This window comes from Corvus brachyrhynchos, unplaced genomic scaffold, assembly GCF_000691975.1.
Source record: "Corvus brachyrhynchos isolate BGI_N302 unplaced genomic scaffold, ASM69197v1 scaffold34, whole genome shotgun sequence".
Classification (NCBI taxonomy): domain Eukaryota; kingdom Metazoa; phylum Chordata; class Aves; order Passeriformes; family Corvidae; genus Corvus; species Corvus brachyrhynchos.
The window spans coordinates 1,347,278-1,371,262 of record NW_008238126.1 but is presented as its reverse complement, the minus strand read 5'-3'; the positions used below and the strand labels follow the sequence as shown (position 1 = coordinate 1,371,262).

Here is a 23,985-nt window from a genome sequence, read left to right as displayed (position 1 = left end):
GTTTTTCTTAAAGGTTCATTTAAATTGATCCTAAATCCTAATTTTAGATCAGACAGACCAACCCAGACTTTTGCACTGCAAATATTTTGAGAAATGTTATGTCAAAATTAGGACACATAACTAAGACAGGGCTGTGTTAGTTTAGGGACTGACAGGTTATTTAAATTTCTGAATATGGGCTGTGGACAAAAGGATTGCTTGAGTAAGGTCACTGTCCCATCCAAGGCCTAGATCACAGCACAAGTATTATCCTCCCCTTTGAAATATATTGGGAGGTCCCTGGATGCATGTATTGTCTCCCTCTGAAGATATGAGGGTCAGAAATACTGTCAAGTGAGCTTTAAACAGGACACACCTTAATCATTGTTCTCCAAAGCAGGAGGTCAGGAAATTTTGGTACATAATGGCTTCTTTTTATAAATAACTATTAGTAAGGTATGAGAACTTAGCTCCTGCCTAAGAACTCAGAAAAAAATTTCAATAAGCTTTTATACTCAAGTAATAGGAAGAGAAATTTGAGATGATAGCATTATTTGTAATTAAATGTACATACAAGAAAAAATGAAAAAATCAGACAGAATTACTGTAGAAGCTTAAAACTGTGCAGAGATTTTTTCTTTGATTTTGCCAGTCATGAATGCCATTATGACTGAAAATTATTTATTCTTTCACATGTAAATGCTAACTTAATATTCAATTTCATGGAATCCCAAAGAATTAGTAAATACTTGGTACTCTGGTCAGTACAGACTTAAGACAAGTTGACTGCAGTAAACACACTTTCTGTTAAAATACCTGAGGAGGTGGGGTCTTCAGAGAAGTCTGGCAGCTCTTCAGGGGGGTCACCATAGAAGGAGTTGAATTTGTGGCTTGACACAGCTGCTAGTACTGCCCCCTGAATAAAAATACCCACACAGTCTAAATTACACAAAGAAGGATAATGAAACATTTCCAGACACCTTGGATGACTCAATCTCCTGAATTCTCTTGTGTGTTGACCTTCCCAGTGAAGAGCAAACAAATTTTCTAAGTCTTCAGCTCTGCCTCCCTGTTATCAGTGACCATATCTAACAGAAGAGCTGGTCATACACTAATGAACAGTAAAAATATTCTTTGCAAGGGGATTCATGAGAACAGTTCTTTATGTGAATGCATATTGAAATAATAACTATGAGGCATAAATTTACATTATAGTACAATGTAAACAAAATAACTAATCTCTTTATCTTTTATCTAGACTGAGTGGATTAGCAGGTATAAAAATTCACTCTTTAAAGCAAAACTCTATGTTTTTATTTTAGAAATTGTTATAATTTGACATTGACAGCACTAGAATGCTTTGACACCCATAATACATCAATATAAAAGTAATACAGTCATACAGATAATCTGAGAGTCCCAGAATGAGTGTTACAGGGGAATTTACAAAACCAGAAAAATGGTTACCTGCTCTGAGATATATTTACCTGTTCAAGTAAATCACACTTTAACCACTCAGGTTTTAATGCCTCACAGTTATGGAAGTATGGACAAATTTCATGAAACATACTGCAGAACACAGCAGAACACGGCTTTGGATAAAATGGCATAAAAAAATAATGAAGGTATAAAAGCTCAGGAAACTAAACATAGTGGCATCCCCAGGAAGAAATGTGGGAAATATCTGAAACTGCACCTAGAACAGGAATCAGGTCATATTCTAAAATGTACTAGCTAGCATTTTAATGGAAGTATTACCTGGGCATGCAAACCACCAAAAAGAAAGAGCTGTTCATGAACTGTGGCAACTGTGCACCCTAATCATCAGCTACATTAAACTTTTGCAAAGCAGCAGCTCAATGTGAATACCTGATTCTGAGTTTTATTACAAATTGTAAAACAGCCCATGAACTGTAATGCTCCACACCTCTGTCATAATTTTCTGAACCTTTCAGTGAATTCAGAAATGTTTCTGTTAAACATCCCATGACAGGAACTGAAGAGAAATGATGCTGTTTTGGGCTAAAATGTTAATGCTCTTTTCAATATGGCTAAGAAATAAACTAGTATGTAGTTAAACATAAATAGGATAAACTGTAGAACACGTATTTGTTCTTCTTCAACAAAGACATTAAAAATTACAATGCTCCTTTTATTATAAAAGTAACACAACAATAACAGACATGATTGCACCATTCTCTCCAGTAATTCATATTACACAGAATTACTGAATTGATTGAAGATGAAGACCTCATATACACCTGGGTTGATAACAGACAATTTGCACTGAAATTTGAAAACTATGCACTAAGAAAGAAAGGACAAACAGCTTTTCTAAGACATCATTTCAACAAACGTCTGTGAAGTCCTGCTGCAACTTTTTATTTTATTGCTGACTTCAAAGCATAGATTTCTCTTAGCACTTTTAAAACGAATCAAGTATCACACAAAATCTGAGCTGTGTAATTATATTCTTTTAACACTACATTCAGTTTACCTTTAGTTTTCGTCTTGCATTGAATTTTCTCAACTGTTCTACTGTTTCTGGAAGATGAATCTTGTATGCATAGCGATCTCTCTCCTTGAAAAACCCCACAAGAAACAAACCAAAAGAACATTAAATAAATACAATAATTTTAATATCCTCTTGACACTAAGAAACCAGACAAGAAATGTGACATCTCCTAAGTACCCTAAGGAGACTGAGGATTTATTGCAACTTAAGGAAAACTTAAAGTGATTAAGAGGGATTAAAATACTTTGACAGAATTTTTAACTTGGGCCAGAGATATTTTCTATTTATTAATGTTGTTTCCCACCTTGTAGTAAGACCCCAGTCTTTTGTTTTACTATTGTGCTGTCAGTCTGTGTCTAGCACTGAACTTTGAAGCTGGCAAGCAGAAAGTAGTTCTGCTTTTTGAATTCACAAACCCCAGTGAAGCAACACATTCAAGGACTCTTTTACAGGGTGCTTGATACTTCAGATAAGCTTGGGAGGTGGGGTACATGTCCAACAGGGCAGGAAGTGCCAACTCAATGGCTGGTGGTACCAGGGGATGGTAAAGGAAGAATTCTCCACTGTAGGCAAAGATGAAAAATGTGCCAATGAACAATTGCAGTGACAGAAGGGGCAAAACTTGGGCAGCCAACTAACTTTTTCCCCTGAAGCTACATAAAACCATTAATTTAATGTGTCTGTCACATGCATCTCCTGAATCAGAGTGAAACCACGGCAGTCTCTTTATGCCACTAAAGATATGTCTGTCTCATGCTGTATTTGCTCCTATCTATAAATGGTTTTAGAAAGTTCTGAGTCAGCAGGGAAGGCAGTTTATTGCAGACAAAAAAATGAGAGGACTGACTGGTTAGACTGCAGGCCTGAGCTCGGAAACAAAGCTGTCATAAACTAAACCACCTATTTGCTCACATCATTTCCAACAAATAACAAGATCAGAAAGAGACCACGGACATCAGAAGCATAAAGCTGCACAGGAAGAGCTTGCACATTCAAATTACAGAACTGGGTTTTAAGAAACCTAATCAGCTGAGTTGCTCAAACAACAAAAATGACAGGTTTTCTGCCAAAATGATCCTCAACCAAGCTCTAGCTTTGGCATCTAAATGTGGGTATGCTCACAAAGTGAAAAAAAAGTCCAATTACAAGGAGGTTAAAACAGATCATCTATGTTTGCATGATAATCTGAGATACCAAAACATGGTGTTCATTTCCATACTCCTTGCTATTTGACACACTATGTATGTCCCAGATAAACAGACAGACAGAACTTTGGCTCTTTTTTGAGTGGAAAGGCTTGAACCTGCAGTTTTCCAATAGTCAGAATTCTGAGTTGCCTTAACCACTGTCACTTCTGAGAGGTGAACACTCCTGACCTCCTTTTAAAAGGTAGACCATTCTGCAGCTTGGAATACAGGAGTCAGAGGCAGAAAGAGAGCAGAGAAGTGGAAGAGTGACTCCATTCACTGGTGGTTACGTGAATTACTTGGAGGGAGAAGGGCATATGATCCCGTTCTTCCCAGGTTCTTTTTTTGTGGGTTTCTCTTTGTCTCATGTAGAGCATATAAAGAGTCCAGCAGCAGACACCAGATTAGCCCCCTTTCAAAATAAGTGCCCTGTTTAAGCTAATGATAGTATGACTCTCTTACCCTGGACATCCACTATAGAAAAGAAGTAGAGGATAACAATGAAAAATAGTTAATTCATCACCTTCTGCCAAAGGAAATACAAAGCTCTGAGCCAGTACTTGCCACCTTTTGTATCTGCAGCACAACCCATCATTCTCCAACCCCAATGTTTAGCACAGACTACTGATGGACTGCTGAGAAGCTACAGGTGTATTTTCTCCTGCTCCTGTTGTAAATCTTCAGTGTTCAGTAAGTACTCTTCCACTGGCTTAAACTGTGTTGTAAGTTCTGCCATCACTGAAAAATAGTTTGACTGCCAGATGTCATATAATTTTATGCAGTCACAGTGGCCTTGGAGCAACACTCCACTACTTTATTCCCTCTGGTGGGATATTTTCAGGACTCTAATGAAAGGAAGCAGCACAGCTCAGTAGCATAACCTACTGCAATAGACTGCAGGACTACACAAGTAACAGGAAAGAGGTTTAGATATGACTGAGAGAAAAGGAGATCAGAAATTACTCCTCTGGAGTTTGACAGCCACAGAAAGACACATTAACATCTTCTTTAAGCTTTATGCTATGCAGCCCTATTCCCTTCATTCTGGTGCTGCTGGTGTTTGCTCTCAAACAAGAGTTTTAGCCTGGCAATTATCAAAATCTCAGACTCTAATCCTACAAAGCATTTAAAGCACATTATCACACACTTTGTACCGTTCATGTCTACTTTGAAAAGCTCAGGAAAAAAAAAGAAATAAATGTTTTTCTCCCTTGAAGAGGAAACAGGCATATAAACAGCTGCTTTTGCTACCTTTAACCAGGGGTGATTCAGTGCTTCATACACTGTTATCCTTTCTGCTGGATCCAGCATAAGCATGCGGCGTACCAGATCTTTGGCACTTTCAGAAATATGGCTCCATTGCCTAGGATTCATCTGATTACAAGCAAGAAAAACCAATTAAATTAGTAATAAGAACGTAGAAAAAAACCTACTTTTTATGTAAAGTAATTGCAGAGATTTAGCAGCGGTTGGTGCTTGCAAACATTTCATAGTAATAAATGTAAAAGAAAATGTCTACTTTTTTAATAACTTGTAATAAATTGTACACTAGTTGCTATTGAAATGGTATAAAAATTGAAAACATAAAGCCTGACATATCCTTGGTATTATAATTACAGTATAATTTCTACCTAGTCTACATTCTGCTCAGATAAAAGTTGACTATTCACTAGAAAAAGCAAAAAACAATTAAGCTCTGTTTGACTGTTAATTATGCATATGATAAATGCAGACATTAAATCTACTCCTGAAATCAATATTTAGCACGAGAATTCATCTGTTTCAACCCACAATTTCATGCCATTGATTCTGGGTAAGAAGGGAGGAAGATAATGCCTGTTGTGAACTACTCTGATCCTGTCCTGAAGATGCTATGGACAATGGCTCTTTCCAATAAATTCCTTTCAACTTCACAACAGGTAAAGTTTCTCCACTAGGAAAGCACACAAGGACAAGACAATACAAGCAATTGCAACACTTTCAGAACAGAACTTTATCTTTAGGAGATACAATGTGAAGGATGATTTAGAATATATTTTCATTTTGTGCATATGCAGGTTTGTGCCCAACCAGTCAAAATGGTGGACACCTGATAAAACCATACCAAAGTAAGAAAATTCTTTATGTGATATAGAGGATTATATCCTTATGGTATTTCTAGTACTTCTTTAATTTATGAAGAAGCTAAGTTTTATTTAGATTATAGACAGATAACTTTACAAAGTACTAAATGCAAATTCAAAATTATAACCAGACTCCTTTCAAAGTTACAATCTGGTCATTTAAAGATGTCCATTTTACTTAAAATCAGTCTTTACAACAAATGATCACTTTGAATCGGGGCACTCAGCAATGTTATCTGGCTATGAAATGTGCATTTATAGCTGTGACTCATAATTTCTTTTTCAGCTCTAATGAAATGAAGGTAATTGCAAATTTGACAGGATTTTCACTGAATAGACATATTATTGTGGAAACAGGAACAGAAAAGGAACTAAGAGGACACAATGTGCTAGTCATAACTGTTTTTTTAAAATAGAGAAGTTAACTTGTACCCTTCCAGAAGGCGTTAGCTGCTTAAGAGATTCCATAAAGAAATCTTCCATAAAGTGGTACATCTGTCAGTCTGTGCAATCCCAAAACTAGTGCCATGAAGAAATGCTGCTGTTTCTAGGAATATAGAATTTAAAGAACGAAATATGTGCTCCTGACCAAGTCCAGTAACACTCCTGTCACATTTTAGCAGGCTGTTAAGGTGATAGAACAAAACAGACTATCACACAGACACAGGAGTTTCCAGTTGTAATTTGCTAATGCACAGCTCATGTATGACCTTGGTTACAAAGTAGAGCAAGGCTGATCTTAGACAAACCCACAGCAACAGTGAAGTTGAAGCTTTAAATTTGTCTCCACATGATCTGGGAGGTCGATGCTGTGAGACAGCTTTTCTTGTGTGCACACCGACCTGCTCTCAGTTGCAAGTGGCTCCTTTTGAACCATCAGCTGCATTTTACTACACACTGTACTAAGAAGAAAAATGCCTACCTGCATTTGTGCAATAACATGCATTTTGTTTTAAATCAAGGCAATATGGTGATGAATGTTTATGATAGTTCTCTTAGTTGATCAAAAAATTTAAATGGGTATAAATCTGAGGTTACACTGTTTTCTACTTCACAGCTAAACCTCATGTCTTCCTGCTGGGCTCAACATACAACTAAGGGCTGATTTTAACACAGACTTATTATTTCATTTGAGCAAGTATTTCCACGTTGTAATTCCTAGCATTGATACAAAACACATTAGGTACAAGACAGACCGGGGAGGGAAAATCATCTCTCTTCCTGTGTGGCAGACTCCCATAAGCTTTAAATCAGGCTAAACACAAAAATCAACTTCCAGAAATTTTACCAACAGAGCTCGTCTCACTGGAAAAGGGTTCAGGTATGCTGTCATTTACCTTGTATTTGCCTTTAATAATGCCTTCAAATAATCTTTCCTTGGTTCCATAAAAAGGCAAACAACCGCTTAGCAGGATAAAAAGGATCACACCACAACCCCAAACGTCTACAGGCTTCCCATATGGTTCTCTTTTTACCACTTCTGGAGCCATAAAATGAGGTGTTCCTACACGTCCTAAAGGGAAATAAAAAGAAAATCGAGTCAAAGAGATATGTGTCAAACATGGAAATAAAGAACATCACTGCATTAAACTAGAACTGTTTTAATAAATTTTGTTCATGGTTTAATGCTTTTAACACAATTCTTTTTTCCTTAAGTTTATATTTTTATATATATCCAGTGAGATAAATCAGCATTTTCCCTTTTGCTTCATTTTTACTTTTAAAAATTGAGGAATAGTCTACCCTAGCTGGCAGACTGTGAAACAAGACTTATAGCAGCACTAAGATTCTTCAGTGAAACTTGCCATATAAAAGCAAACCCATCAATTTGGACAATCTTTGAGACAGGAATTATTCAGAGAGCAAGTACAAAGATACTGTAGAGTTCTAGTCCACACTGATAACCTGAAAAAGCTGTATGTAATTGGCAAGAGCAGAGTTTGGGCTGATGCTCTGCCCAAACCTTGTCTGGTCTACTGAAACTGCTAACAAAAATGCAAAATGCTAGCAAATGTGTTATTCATTTATTTGAAGAGTGTAATACCTTACTGCAGATAAAAAGGTAATGCTAATTTGTTTCACACACTGCTTTCATTGAAGGCAATTAATGTTTTTCTATGAAAACAAAATGTATTTAGTGCCAACTGATCTTTTGAGCAGATAAGACTGATAATACCCTTCATTCAATTTCTATGTAACACATTAAGCCAAATAAAAGCAATGAACATTTTACCTCTCCTTATAAATGTTTTCCATTGCAAAGAGTTTCGTTTCCATTGCAAAAATTAAGCTTGGAACGCTCAGGTCATCACTGACACAAACACTGTAGTCTTTGGACTATACTGGTTCCATCAAGTATCAAGAGGAGAAAAACCTGTGAGTGTAGCAAACTGTCACCACTTGTACTCCCCCTCCATAAATTATTGTTGCTCACTACAGTGGATTTCAGAGGGTCCATTCCAGGCTTGCAGCTCCTCTCAGCTGGTTAGGACAGCCAAAAATGAAGCTCAGAGAATATGAAGTGTTTGCAGTGCACGCAATTAACTCAGTCTTGTCTTTGTAAAGAGACTCTTGCTTGATTAACCTGTCCTGCTCACCCTCTGCATGGCAGTCAGCTAAGACACAGCACTGGGAACAAACACCTGGGAGACTGTTTGGAAGTAGCTTAGTCAGTAAAGATCCTTTGTTTATTCCACCTAATGCAGGAATATGATCTGACCATGTTCTGTTAATTAGTCCTTTTTGCATCCAAAGGATTAAAGATTTGTCAGAAAGATAGCAGCTTTTTAACCATACTCTTAAGAAAAAACCACTACCATTGTCAAACTTCTTCACATATTTGTATTAATAAACCTTTTCATTCCCAGTTTATGAGGGAATTCCTCAGCCAAACAGATGTTGAGGATCTCTGTGACAAAGGGATGTTACCTCATCACTAAACTAGGCTGGCATCTTAAGAAGTCCCTGTAGTCCAGGCTGACCTGACAGCAAAGGGGCAGTTCCTTCTTGAGCTAAAAAAGAATAAACCAGCAAGATATTGCAAGTTCAGCTCATCCCTCATATCACAGGGGGAAGAGGAAGGATATTTATTCTGGACAAAGAAAGAGATGCACATGGGGACAGATGACTCATTCTTCCTGTTGGCTGTATACAGTTTATAGTTATATGATGTAATTTCAGCCTGATAAACTTCAAAGCCAAATCTTCAAGATTGCATATATGAGGTAAAGAATTATCTCCTTAGATGACTCTCTCTCTTTTAGATGGCTGGTGGCAGGGAAGAGAAGGAAAATGGAAATTATATGTACATCCAGTATGCATAAGTTGCTGGGAGATCAATTTTTTGCCTTTTTTTATGGGCCTAAAGATTTTTAACTGTAAGGGTTTCGTCCCTTTTTTCCCCTTTTAGATGCCATCATTTGTGACAGCAAAAGCATCAACATTTCCAGCTCTGTATCAGGCTATGCCTGTGCATAAGCAGCAACACCTGACTGTTCAAAGAGCATTTTTCTATCCCTTAGACTGCTCACGTGATGTTCGTGGTGTGCCTACCACAAACTGGAAACCTTTAACTCAGGAGATCATCAGAGACCACAGAGCAGCCTGGCTTAGCCAAGCCTTGTTTGTCTCAGTGGGAACTTCCTGAGACTGGGGTGCAAAAGAACCCATTTGCAGTTTTGGAGCAGGTGTAACCTTTCTTACACGTTGAAAGAAAATCTTTTGTGGTACTAAAGCTCATTTAAAACTTTTTAATCAGTACAAATGGAAAATCATATACTCTCTGAAAATTCTGCCTAACCACCAGGCTTTATAATTGCTGTTATAAAATCTGGCAAGTCTGGAGAAAAGGTATTACTCCAAAGACAAACAGGAGAAATCAGTAGAAGACAGTATATGGGAAAAGCAAGCTATTTAAAAGAGGCATTAAACTCCAGGGAGATGTATGGTTTTCTGGATAAAGCAGCTAATGAAACCATGAACCTTACATATCAAATGATATCTAAGCTGATTTAATGTGTATTTTCAACAACTATGAACCACCCCTCTCAGGTCACGAACTTCTTTGTGGTTTAAGTAAGAAATTGCAGAGAAGAACACGGTACAAAAATGACTGTGTTGTGAGGTTTGGGTTTTGGCTTTGGGCTTTTTTTTTGCCCATGCACTTAAGTTTGCTGGGCATTTCAGTACACTGAAGGGTAACCTACAGAACATCTTGTGTCCTTGCAAACAAGTACATTTTCTCCTGGTGTAAAATAGCCTATTTAGCAGCAACATACGCTATAAAAGCAATCCAAGAGCATGATGCAGTGTAGGAATTCATGTTTCAAGGTGCTGGCACTGGGGGCTGCAGGGGTGGTCTCTGTGAGGAGGGGCTGGAGCTGCCCCATGCCAGACACAGTTCCAATGGCATCACTGCAGGGCACAGCTCAGCCCAGCAGTCAGGACAGTGGTGCTGCAGAAAAGTGTAAGAAAGGGAAAAACACTGCCTAGCAAATAAGGAGTTTGGGAACTGCCATTTCCCACCCCCCTTGCACCACTCAGGGTTGGGGGGTGAGCCAGCAGTGAGAGAGTGAAGTTCAACCTGGAAAGGTGAGGAGAGGAGGCAGTTTAATTTTTGTCTTTGTTTCCCACTACCCAAATCTATTTAATACTTCAAGGCTCCTAGTTTGCTTCATCAGCTCAGAATGTGAGGCTGCATGTTCACTTAGTGCTCAAGTGCTCTTACAAACAGACAAGTTATGGTTGGAAGCCAGTCCCTCTCTAATTATCACACATCTTTTTGCTCCCCTGAAGTCAGAAGGTGGCTCTTCTGTGACAGGTAGAAGATATTTGTTGGCTGGGTCCAAACCCAGGACACCATAAAAATCCACTTTGATGAACTGCTTGATGTGGAACAGAAGGAATAGAGTGGTTTAGTAAAAGGAAACACATTACATGGCTGTTTAAGTCCCCACCAGGCTGCTGCCATAAACCAGATGAGAAATGGAAGTTACTTAAAAGCAAACTGAAAAATCAGTGCTATTAAGTCTTAATACTCACTTCTAAATTTAAAATGACAACTCCATAAATACAAAAGAAATTATAAAGAAGACTAGGCTAAGTTAATGGAATCCTGCCATTTACCACTGCTAGATTGTAAGTAGGGGAAACACAGACTGATTTGGTTTTGTAACCTCATTAATGCTGATTACAAGAACCTGATACTTCAGGTGAGAGGGATGAGGTGGATACTTATGGTGGTGGAAATCACAATTTTATGTCCATGAAAAAACAAGCCTGGAAGAAGCAGAAACTTAATTGGTTGAGACTGAACTGTCCGTCAAATGGGATTAAAAAATGCATTTATATGTGTATATATGTATTGGAATCCTACAAAGGCTAAGGTAATTTCTGGGTCAGCTGTCATCCCTGTGACCACTCTACTGGGTTCATCAAAGGAGCAAATGATGATTTTGAAGTTATTCTAAAAACTGACCTGAGCAAGGACTATTAAGCTGCACCTTTGAACTGCACTCAACTCAGCAAAATGAACAAAGTGCACACATGAACTTACACAGATGGGGAGATTTCCTATGTTGCAGCTACAAAAACTGTAAGGACTATCAGGAATGGCATAAATACAATCTGTAGACAGCAAAGTTGTCTAAAATCATGGATATTCATTGCCCTTTAGATCAAATATCACTTCTGCTGAAAAATATTTAGTAGAAAATCTGCCTTCAAAACATGCCCAGTGTAAATTCTTCTCAACAGTTCAGTTTTAAAATATTTTAGAAGCTTTTGAATTTTCTTTGGTGTTTTGGGAGAAAGTGCATCTTTTTGGAGGCAGTGTGAGAAAGAACAGTAAGGAAAGGCACTTTTTTCTGTAACAGGTACTTCTGCCTTCCATAGACCTTTTATTCTTCAGGATATAAGCACACTCATGGATGTATTCAAATGACTGTGCATGAAAAAATAACATTTTAATTAAACATAGATTGCATGCATGCACACACAGAGCATTTTTAGTAGTATCTGTATATGAGAGGAAATCCTATAGAAGACAGGAATCAGTTTTCTGTCTGTGTGCTTTTAGGTTCCTCTTCTCTGTTCTAGAGTGGCACTAACTGAAAATCATCACTATACAAAGACTCAACAGTGGCATGTAGTCAGCGTGACACCCGTCTCCATCCATTTCACTGTAGATAAATATCTACACCAAAGCATTTGCTGAGTTAGGAAGCACTCAGTGCCTGGACAGGTACACCCAGGTTACTTTGGTAAGGATACCTTATAGAGGTAAACTTTCTTATCAGCCAGTTTTGAGGCATGCTGGCTGCCTGCAAATGTATAAAGTTGCTAATTTTGCTGATTTTTCCTGTGGGTAAACAGAGAACTTCTGTCTTCAGGTGCTGTCAATCTGACATTATTTACAAGCACTAGAGATAAATTTTGACTTACCTTTGATAATTTAGTTTCTATGACTCTTTCCATACTATTCCAGACAATAGGGCTATGCTTTCCACAAGAAGAAGAGTATATACAGAGACCCAATCAGATTTTGTCATCCCTAAGGCAGGGGATTGATGACCAAGATATCAGAAGGAGAGTCTTTCAACAGCAGTAGTATCTGAACGATGTATAAGGAAACAACTGGAACAAATAATTTTTAGGAAAAAAAATGTGAGGTACTAATAAACATCACCATCTGACCTCTCACAATAGTGTAATAAGAAATATGCTCACAAATTAAGGTGTTTCTAAAAGAGTGGGATGTCCAGAATAATGTGGAAGGAATCAAAGAATCACACACAACAGATCAGATAGGCCAGTACTTTACTGTTCTTAATTCCTTTCCACATTACTCCAGACAATAGAGATGTTTAAAGCAGGTGTACAGAGAAGATGAGTAGATTTAAAAAAAAGGAAAAAAAGGGGGGGCGGGGAAGGGCAATTCAGCTTCAGCACAGAAGATTGTCTGAAGAAAATGTGTTTAAAAGATGCATCAGCAGACAACTGGACAACTGGATATGAGTGTCCAGAAAACAAACAAAGCAAAGTTCACATGTTAATGAGACAAATTATAATTAATTCAGTGGCCTTTTCTGCCATAAAAGTATGAAGGAGGAAGTAAACCTAAATGATTTCTCAACACATTAGCCTCCTGTAAGCACTCTCAAATCAGCCCAGATGTGAAGTGGAATTTCTGTGAGACAGTAAACCACAGTTGTATCTTTTAAATAAAACAAAGTCTCTTAAAGGCAAAGCTGTGAAGGGACTCACATTCTTTTATTTTTCAGGAAAAAAAAGTGAAAACACTGACGCCTTAAGAGGCACTACCCTTTAAGAGAAAGAAGAATACTAGTGTACGGCCTCAGCTTACAAAATTTTACTTCTTGGAAAACAAATGAAATCTTTGAAATACCATTCCAACACTAATGATGAAAAGCAAAAAAAGTCTATGCAGTATAAAAACCCTCCAACATTAAAAAAAAGAGAAAGCGTTTTCTAACCTGAGGTTTATAAAACCACCAAGAAGATCCAGTTTGGTGAAGCACTAAACAGGTGGCCCAGAGAGGCGGCAGATGCTCCATCCCTGGAAACATTCAAGGTCAGGTTGCTCTGAGCAACCTCATCTAGTGGAAGGTGTCCCTGCTCATGGCAGGGGGTTGGACTGGATGACCTTTAAAGGTCTCTTTCAACCCAAACCATTCTATGATCATTTTTACACTGATGAGAACAAAACAAAAAATAAGGAAGTTAAAAGACTCTGCCCCCTTCCCCCCCATTCCATGGTCTTATTTAGAGGGAAATTTATGGCAATGCCTTCCTTTGCTGTTTTTGTAGTAGGTCTAAAAAAACAGCTCACAAGGAACCAAGAGCACTTGCTATTTATGTGCTGTACTTCTACTAAGAACACATAAGATGTTTTCCCATAAGATGGTAATTTACATTAGGATACTACTGGACTTTGAGGGAGCCTAGGGTATCTAACTAATATAACGTATGAGAATTAATACTGGACTGGATCAGCATTATGATAATCTGTGACATTTTACTGCTGATGGTAAAACATGAAAGGCACTTAACTATCCACAGATAAAGAACCTCATCCCACTTAGGTCTATACCATTATCTTTTTTTGCACTAGTTGAAACTAGGAGAAATTAAGTAGATTAAGTGAACGAAATGCCAGTTGTGAACTCAATGGTTTTTGTTCCTCAGACTTTTATACCATATACTAGCTAAAAATCCCAAGATTTAGCATCTAAGATATTTGATATCAAATAAATCTCATGTCACATTTAAGAAAATATTGTGACAATTCACACTATGTTCTGCAAGAAAAGCTCTCCAAGGAAGGAGACAGAGATCATAATGCGAGATTAGTCTCTTAAATCACTGACTTCCCAGAGGTTCCACTACTCCAGGTGCATCATAACAATGCAACACAGACTGTTTAGGGTCTATGTGCTGTTCCATAAAGGAATTCACTTATAAATTACAATGATCTCTAACTCCTGTGTACATTGCCAGAGTTCCTTTAAAAGGTACCTATTTCAATGCTTCAAGTGAAGCCCTTTGAGCACAATTTTCCACTTCTGATCATAAGAACTGAAGCAAGAAGAGACCTGCAGAGATTGGTAGCTCATGAAATCTATTCCCTGTAACTCAGATGACAACACATGATTCTTATCCACTTATTGCAGCTTATGGGCCAATGGAGTGGAACAAAAAGTATTTCCTCACATTTTCCCTTCTGGCCTTAGGAAGAAACGAGTTATGGCTATGTTCTCTTTTTTGGTATTTTATTTTACTTAAATAAAGTAAATAATGATTAATAATTAAACTTTCTTAAAAATAATCTCAACTGAGTTGTTAGCTGATAAAATACAGTCACTCCTAAAATCTCTTCCATACACATTTTCATCAATGACATCTAGTATGATGTCACAGCTTGTTGTCATGAGCTCTCTTATACTTCTGTTAAACAGCCATCTACCTGCTTGAAAGAACCCTGTAGTAACAACCCTTCTAAACCTCACAAGTCTGTCTTCAGACTTACATCAAAATATTTTAATACCTGGGGTTTAATTTAACTTCACTACAAAAATCCTTCCCCAGCAATTTATGCACGCTCTGATAAAGATGTCTTTATCAACTGAAAAAAATGTTGCAGTCCCAAACAAAGCAAAAGCTGTAAGCTTGAAGGCTGGCTTCAAACACATTAAAGGAGAAAATTCCCTTTAGATTGTTCTCCTGGGGCTACACAGAATCTGGGATTGCCAAGTGTGTCAAGGTACAAAAGTAGGAAAAACAACCCAAACAAAGAACAGGGGATTTTTAGGTCAGTAAAATTATCTTAATACCATGATAGCTTTTATTTCATAGATAATTTCTTTTTTGATGTATTAACCACCAAATACAGGCATTGCCATCCTAAAAGGGAAGTAACTGACTATGTCAAGAGGAATCAATGTTTTTCACTAAAAATTTGAAAAGCAATCTGAAAGTGAACAGGTTGGTTACGATACTGCTGAAACTTCTCTATTTGGAGAGTTTCTACTTCATTTAGGACACAATTGAGAAATAAGAAGTGCCTGGAAAATATTGTTACTCTTATGACAAAACTCATCCATAGGGCATATGGGTAAAGTCCTTAAACAAATGTGTAGATAAACATTGATTTATAAGAAATTTACAGTCCAGTTCAAACAGCCAGTATTGACAGCTTTCATATAACATACATGGATGATATTGTAAAACTGAGTAAGATCTTGCCAGTTCTGTGTAGGGTTTTGGAACTGTCTAGCAATTTGTCTTCAGGAAGGATTCTGGCAGGGAAAAGAATTGCCAGATAACAGATGCAGTTTGTGGTATAAAGACTGGAATGGAAGATGAGAAGAAAGAGAGGAGAGGAGTCTGTTAAGGAGAAAACCTGAAAGAAGCAGGAGAATCGAGACTCTCCACAGAATATAAATGAAGTGGAATTACTCTGGGTATACCTGAAAGCAAGTGGAATTTGAAGCTGAAAGCAACAATTGCTAATGAAAAGGCTGCAAATTGGAAATGTCAGTTGAGAAAAAGGGAAAAAAAGAGTGTATGAAGGCAGACCAATATGGCAGAAGTTGAGGTGGAAGAAGCAAAAGATACTGATAGAGAGAAATATTACAATGATAAGGTTTGAGAAGCTTCTGTAAGAGCTGCAAACAGAAGCCCCAGCACTGATCACTGCTTGGAGGTTGAGCACAGGAACAGTGACAGGAAAGCAGCACTGGGAACAGGGACAGGAAAGGAAGGCCACGGAAAACTTTGGGGGAAAATGCCGTAATTTTTTTTTTTTTTCAAAGTTAAACTTGAATTGTTAGACAATTGGTAGTCTGAAAGTACACTGCATCTGACTACCTGCAGAAGAGTAGCTGAAACAGAAGAAATGGGTAAAGTTGCTCAGCTAGAACATAAAAAACTGAGAGAATTATAAATAAAAGTGTAGAAACTACCACTAAAAAAAGCAGTGGCTGAGGTGCAGATAATTTGAGTAATACAAGACAAGTAAAGGAAGGAGTGACCTTTTTATTAAAGCTTAACTGAATGGGTATTTTCTTTGAAAAGATATCTCTAGGTAATAAGATACTTGGTTATTTCCAGGGTATCAGTGATATCCAGAAGGCATTGGAAGCTGTTGGTATGTTTATACCGGATTTGCTTTTTATTTTGAAAAACATAGAAAAGTCAAATTGACACAGAACTTTAAGTGATTAGATTAGGAAATCTGAGTTTTTGAAGAAGCATGGTACTGAAGGAAGTTACTCATTTTGAAGAAAAAGTATTAAAACTAACAAAATGTTTTGTTGTGGTCTCCTACTCTGGCAATGAAAGCATCAGAAAATTGATTGGGTCTTCATCTGTGCAGGCTGATTAAAGCATAACCCTATTGTCTGGAACAATATGGAAGGCAGCTAGAGGAAATAAAATCCACAGAAAACAAAACACAGTCAAAAAATATACATACATATCAAGATATTGATGTCTTATGCAATAATTACAATGAAATATTAAAACACAGAAAAGAATCACATGTGAAAACTAGTAAGATTTTGCTATTAAACAGCACAGCATTCTGACAGGAATTGCCTCTCCAACAGGGGAGCACTGACGATGCTTGAGTCCTTACTCAAGTGCTTCAATGACAGCATTTTTATTTTCTTTGCTTTACCAAGCATGGAAGAATTAAGCCAAAGCTTGCATTAAAGTGGAAAATTCTTTGGGTTTTTTCAGTTTTATTTTGACCAAACCAGCATGAGCTCCTATTGAGTAACATTTACAGGGATTTAATACTCAATGTAGTGAATACACAATGTTACATTCCACTACCAATTTAGCATTTACCATGTTAAGAAAGTCTTCAGTGAAAGACTATTTTTGAGCTCTTGTTTTGCAGGCCAGGCTGTATCAGAAGAACAGAACTCTGCAGTACAACATGCACAATACTAAATAACGTGGAAGGAAAATGTCTTACCTCCAGCAACTAGCCCAGACTCTCCTAACTGAATTGCTACCCCAAAACCACCAAGCTTTACTGGGGCTGAATTTTCTTTTGAGGCAAGCAGTACACAGTGTGGCTGAAAAGACAAAAATCCAGACAAGTTACTATACTGTTTGAGAAATACAATTTGTAATTTAGAAGTTATTTTCATAAAAGTGTGAACAGAAGTTAGATTTTACTTTTTTAAAAATAATGTCTTAATTTCAGGGTTTTGTTTTTTTTTTTTTTCCTGGCATAGACTCCTCTCTCTACATTGGCTTCCCTTTTATTGCCTCAGGCATAGCAAAATCCTTTCAGAACTTACCAGAACTAGCACGGAACACAAAGTGAAATCATGATAAAATGGAGATAAAAACTCATGTCTATAATTTCTTACCTGGTATTACTTTTCCTTTTTGTCTTTCATCCTATTAACCCTTACACTCTTTTTCAATTCCCCAGCTGAAATATCCTGCCTAGGATACATTTTGTGGGTTCTTATCCTTCCCAGAAAGAACATAAAACACTATTTTGAGCCTTAATCACAGAATTCACTCATCACTTCTCAACTGCAGGAAAGAACAGGAACACCCCACGGATATTCTAGTGAGGGATACTGTTTAGGTTTCTAAACTGGATTCCAGCCATTGCTATCTATACCTTTGATTTTTTACAAATAAGAGTGAGATGTAACTTATAAAAATGAAATAATATACAACGATTGACTGCTGTAGGAGGAAGCAACATACAGACAAAACCTATTGGAACACAATTTAGTATTAAATACACATACCTAAACAATTGCATTTAATTTAGAACTTCCTGTATTTACTCAAAGCTTCTCTTTTCAAGACCATATTATTTTAAATGAAGAACCTCAAATTTGTATACTACTTCCTGAGAATACATCACTGCTTAAATTGCAAAACTAAGAACTCAGAACAGTGCACAGGAGCTACCAGAATTTCAGTCTGACCACCTGTAAAACCATCATCTCTAACCACGCACATCTTTTTGTAAAAGTTCCAATTATATGAGAACAAAGACCTTCAAGACAATGCTCTTCAGGTCTTCATTAAATTTAGGCCTTGTCATAGCAGGTCTTCTAGAATCTACTGTAAAATTTCTAATTTATAAATGTAATTTTCAATTCCTTATGCCCTACTTGAGAGAGTATTACCAGGTGGTATAATTGCTGCATATTGTATTTCACTTCTGCCTTAGTGAAATGGTTAAGCTGCACGCTTTGGGTGCTTTCACATCCTCTCATTGCTGTCATTTTGAGTGAGAAAGAACAGCATTTCTAATCCCAGGCAAGGAGAAAGGTAGATGGGAGAGCTATATAAACAGTACCAAAATGTACCATTCCACTGTGGTGTTGATTTATCTTTACCCTACACTTGAAAAAGTGACACTATTTCCACCAAGTATTAAAGAGATTACAGACTGTACCAACACCATTATCACCCAAAATGCCACTGGCACTGCTCACCAGAAACAAAGTCTCTGAGAAAAAAATTCAAATCTCCAGAGCAAAACTGAGAAAAATTTATTACAGAACCTTTCCCAGCAAAGCCCAAATAAACTGGGTATTGCCAGATAAAAATGCCTTTAAAAAAACAAACCAAACCAGTTGCAACACTAGTTAAAACTTCCCCTTGCTGCCAATTGTACGAGTCAGCTGAAACTCACCACTTTCACAGAGAAGCTGCTGCTGTAGCTTTCTAATAAGAGGACCTGCACGTTTCTCCTCCCGGTCTTCACCAGCGGTTTTGAGACTCAGCAGAACGTCTTAACGCATAAATGGTAAGTGGCTTCTTTTATACTTAAGCTGTAGTAAAATAAATCTCTACTAACTGTAGAGGTATTGCTGACCTCCAAACCCCTTTTTAAAGTATACCTAGCTTTAAGCATATCTACTTGCTTAGAGGTGACACAACTTACGACAGCGCTAAGTTTTGTTTCCAATGCATCTGCAGCGTAACCCAAGTTTCTCTCCCATCGATCTGAACTTGTCACTGCTGATACAAGTCACTACACCCAACATTTTTATAGGAAAGCAACTTAAACATGAAGTCATAGCAGTAGATGGGTTTCAAGATGTATTTGAAAGCATTGCAGTTGAAAATCAACCTTTTGAAACTACTTCTTGCCCTGAAGATATCTTGTGGTAAATATGAGAACAGCTGTTTTTGAAACTGCTAACACACCCTACAAGTTTAATGCAATTGTAAAGTCAGACAACATAGGATGTTAAAATATTTTAGATTGTCCTTTCAAGAGTTCAGATTTTGTATATACATCAGGTCTTCTTAAGAATTTTCCCTGAAGTGTTGCCATTTTTGCTGCTGTAGCCGCATCACAGAATTAAATGTAACTTTGCATTTTTTAAGACCTAGCATGCAAATTGCATGGCCCAGGCACAGACCTAGCACAAAAAGCTGTTTTAAGGTTACATATAGAGCAATGGCTTTTTTGTTGTTTTTTTTTTCTCTAACAGTTGCTAAGTTCAGAGTGCCAAAAACTAAGTTCAGAGTGCCAAAACCACTTCTGAAAATTTTGTGAGATTACGGGAAGAAACCTCTTTCCTCTGCTAAAAAAAATATTCTAAATAAACCTTTTTATGGCATTTCTTGTTGCTACGACAAACAAGTTGAAGACTAAAGTTTTACCATTACTTGTCAATGATAACCATCTCTCTAAACAGGTCAGTGTGACTACTCTCCAAACCACACACTTTTCTGGTTTTCCTTTCTTGGTCAAAGCTGACTTTTATCTTTCACATTGTAACTTCCTGGTCAGGAGAAAGATGAAATTAAAAACAATCCTATGAAAGCAAAGGAAGGTTTGGAAAGAACCTGTTACTGCATTAATGTGATTTCCAGCTATTAGTTGTTTATTTGTGCAATACTGATTTGTGAACAAAAAAAGGGAAAAACCACTTAAATTTATATGAAGATACACTAATTTATATGAAGATAACTAAAGACAAGCTACTGTAATAATACTGCCTCACAAGGTTACTTGTAACACATTACGTAGCCAAATAAGTATTAATTGACAAATACTTTTTGAAAACCAGCGAGTTACATGTGGGAGATCTTGGGTACTTAAAAATTAACACAGGTAAGTTTACACAGGTAAGTTTAGACTTGTTTCAATATATTTTATGTACTTTGTATCAACACTGAAATACTTAGCTATGCTTACCTGTCCCTGCACCTTAGTTAAAAATTCTTCCGTGCTAGAAATACTGATACTAACAAGTGAACTTTAAAAACTTACTTGTTCTTATAGATAAATAAATTTCTTAAATTTGCAGGAAAATATAATAGTTTACTTGCAAAACAACACAAGACAGTAATAAAGCTGGAATTACAGAAACAGTTACCCATGTGAGTACTCTATACTACCTGTTCTTTCTTGGCTGCAGATTACCTAGACTTCCATTATATCATGATATCTGGCTGCAACTCCTTCTATTCAGCTACACCAATACTTTGGTCCATTTACTCCTTTTAGCTACTTCCTTTTATATTTATATCACATTAGACTGTAGGCAATAAAGCAAACAGACACATGAAGGGAGACTTAATTCTTTAAATTTCTCTTTGTTTCTCTGCAGAACAGCTAAAAATCCTTTTGCAAATGATGGCCACAACTTCAGCTGATTTACTGACCATTACTCCACACAAGGAAGAATTCTGGAGTAACCAAACCAACCTGACCATAAATGCCTCAGAAATTCACAATGATGCCAGCTGTCCCTTAGATGACAACTCACTGTCACTTGCTTTGATAGTTTTTTATTCTATTATTTTCATTGTTGGATTGGTTGGAAATATGATAGCCCTATTTGCTTTCCTGTGCATTCATCAGAAAAGGAATTCTATCCAAGTTTACTTGCTAAACGTAGCTGTTGCAGACCTTCTGCTGATCTTCTGTCTTCCCTTCCGGATACTCTATCATGCCACCAACAACAGCTGGATGTTTGGGCAGATTTTATGCAAGGTGGTGGGAACTCTGTTTTACATGAACATGTATATTAGCATAGTACTGTTGGGACTAATTAGTCTTGATCGTTATATAAAAATAACTAAGTCTGTGAAGCGTCCGAAGATGTTAACCACTACCCGGAGCGTGCAGATCTGCTGCACGGTGTGGGCGATTGCACTGACAGGATTTATAGTAGTAGTTGCACCATCTTTCTTCAAGACTCAGGACAGCAACTCTACCCTGTGCTTTCATTACCGAAGCAAAAAGAATGCAAAGACAGAAGCAATTTTAAATTACATCACTGTTCTGATTTTTTGGATAGTTTTCTTCCTTTTGATACTTTCGTACATTAAAATTGCCAAGAACCTTCTGAAAATTTCGAGGAGAAGGGCAAATTTCCCCAATGCAGGAAAATACACCAAGACAGCAAGAAATTCCTTCATTGTTCTCATCATTTTCACCGTCTGTTTTGTGCCTTACCACATGTTCCGGTTTGTCTACATCACCTCACAGTTACAAACCCCATCCTGCTATTGGAAGGAGATCATTCACACGTGCAATGAAGTGATGCTCATATTTTCATCATTCAACAGCTGCCTAGACCCAGTTATGTATTTCCTAATGTCCAGAAGTGTCCGTAAGACTGTATTCCAACTGATTTGCAGAAAACTTCATGGAGAGTCGAGCCTAAACCTGGAGAGCACTTCAGACATAAAACTTGGCCAATACACACAAGAGCGATTATCGACCACCACTCCCCACTCCAGTTACTCAAGGAAGAAGTCTATGATTTGAACGTTTAAATGAATCTCTGTCGCTCCAGGACGCCAATTTCAGATCACAAAATCCTCTACTCTACAGCTACTAATGCTGTCTCTTTCCTCCTATTAAGAAAAATGAGAAGTCCTACTTCTGTTTGTGAAAATGAGAAGTTACTTTTCAGAAGCATTTTGCTCTTGTTTATCCAAGAAAACAAATTAGGAAGTTCTCAGACATCTTGTGTTGGACTAAACTAGAACACTAACTCTTTAGGGAGATTTCCACGAAGGGATTTGAACCTGTAAAAGTAAACTTGTATATATGCATTAATATTAGTAACTTGTGTATGTAAATAACAGATGAATTTTGCCGAAAGTAAATTCTGTCCTATTTGAAAGATCTAGATACCCTTACAGATTTCATGTAATTTATGGTTTTCTCTGTTTTAATAGGTTTCAAAGAGATCAGTATTTTAACTACATTTATAAATGCATTTTTAAAGAAAATATTTGAGAATTTAGCAATATATGTGGCTTAAAAATGAGGAGAAGAATACAACAGCTATTAATTCAGTTATACGTACAGAAGGCACACTGAGTTTTATTAAACAGCAAAACTAAAATATTCAATCCTCCTAAGTACCTTATTATATTTCCAACATTTTAGTGAGTGTCAAGGTCAAACACCTGAGGAAAAGCAAGCAATGCTTTCAGAAAATTAGGAATGATTGAAGGAAAGATGACATGTGGGTATTTCCTATGATTTCCTTCAATATGACAAATTTGATGACTGTAGCTACACAAAATAGTTCAGCAAGGAACATAAACTCACAGAACTGAGCAAAAAGAACAGCCAGGCTCAGCCAGTGGTCTACTCCTAGATTTCCAAAGCCACACATTCCAGCTGCACGCTTCCTCCCTGGCATCAGCCTCCTCTTTCCATGTGATTAAAATAATCTTGATAATTGCTGATGCCATGTGAACAGCAATGTAACAGCAATATTTCATTGCTACAGCTATACTCTCAGATTCAAGCTAAACAGCTTTATGCATTTAGGCACGAACTAATTTCAAACTGTAACATTTCTTAAAAACCAGAGAGCTGAAGGTGGGGGATGTCTGGCACGAAGATGACTAAAGCAGCACAACCATGAACAACTTAAATGTCTGGCATAACAGACCAGAAAGGTCAAAGAAATAGAGACCAGATATCAAGCTCTGTAAAATAAGGATTTGTTATCTTGACACATACAAACAATACTGCTCAAGTAAGCAGGTATAAAGAAGTTAGTTTTAATATGACTACTAGTAACTTCTCTAATGGATCATGTGATTTTTAATGCCAAATCCATCTGTGTGGATTTTTTACTAATTCCATAGACTATTCTGATTTTACAGAAGATACTCATAATACTCTGATTGAGCAAAGTAAACGTAAGACATCACCTCTGCTAGATAGAAACTAGTTTTAATTTTGATGTGATTTTACATTGCTCAGACTTGATGAAACTGGATATAAACACATCTAACAAATTGCAATGACTAGTCAGTCTATTTTGTTTCCATTTTTAATTAAAAATTATGGGGTTTCTTAATCTTCAAAAGAAATATTCCCACAAACATGCAATTTCATAAAGATACAATGGTAACTGCATTTTTTGTTAAACATTTCAGCATGCAACAGAGATGTTTGTACAATAATTTTGGATTCTCACAGTAATTGCATTTCATGATCTTCTATCTATAATTTTGTCATCCTATTATATTAATGCTTCTCTTGGTTTTGTATTTGTACAGTGCAATTCTATTATGCAGTACTATAGTTCTACATAGTAACATCAATTCTGGTACATCTAGTAGAGTTTATAAACCATAAACCATACATTTCACAAGATATAGATGTTATCTCATCATTCTTTCT

At 37.0% G+C, this 23,985-nt stretch overlaps 2 protein-coding genes across 17 annotated transcripts in view; one reads left to right on the top strand and one right to left on the bottom strand.

Annotated features, from left to right (window-relative positions):
* The window catches only part of CASK (calcium/calmodulin dependent serine protein kinase), a 141,579-nt gene that overhangs the window by 65,772 nt on the left and 51,822 nt on the right, over positions 1 to 23,985 (bottom strand). For 15 of the 16 annotated variants that reach the window (XM_017733440.1, XM_008633018.2, XM_017733441.1 and 12 more), the window contains exons 5-9: positions 17,305 to 17,407; positions 7,142 to 7,317; positions 4,933 to 5,055; positions 2,477 to 2,560; positions 796 to 895 (exon numbers count right to left, since the gene is read on the bottom strand). In XM_017733440.1, the coding sequence (XP_017588929.1) occupies positions 796 to 895; positions 2,477 to 2,560; positions 4,933 to 5,055; positions 7,142 to 7,317; positions 17,305 to 17,407 (586 nt within the window). Of the gene's footprint in view, positions 1 to 795; positions 896 to 2,476; positions 2,561 to 4,932; positions 5,056 to 7,141; positions 7,318 to 12,245; positions 12,330 to 17,304; positions 17,408 to 23,985 lie in introns of those variants that run through there. The other variant, XM_017733439.1, reaches the window with a different exon arrangement.
* On the top strand, positions 19,022 to 23,958 carry GPR34 (G protein-coupled receptor 34). The gene is made up of 2 exons (XM_008633020.2): positions 19,022 to 19,116; positions 20,936 to 23,958. The coding sequence occupies exon 2, from the start codon at positions 20,959 to 20,961 to the stop codon at positions 22,099 to 22,101; it is 1,143 nt and encodes a 380-aa protein (XP_008631242.1). The 5' UTR covers positions 19,022 to 19,116; positions 20,936 to 20,958; the 3' UTR covers positions 22,102 to 23,958.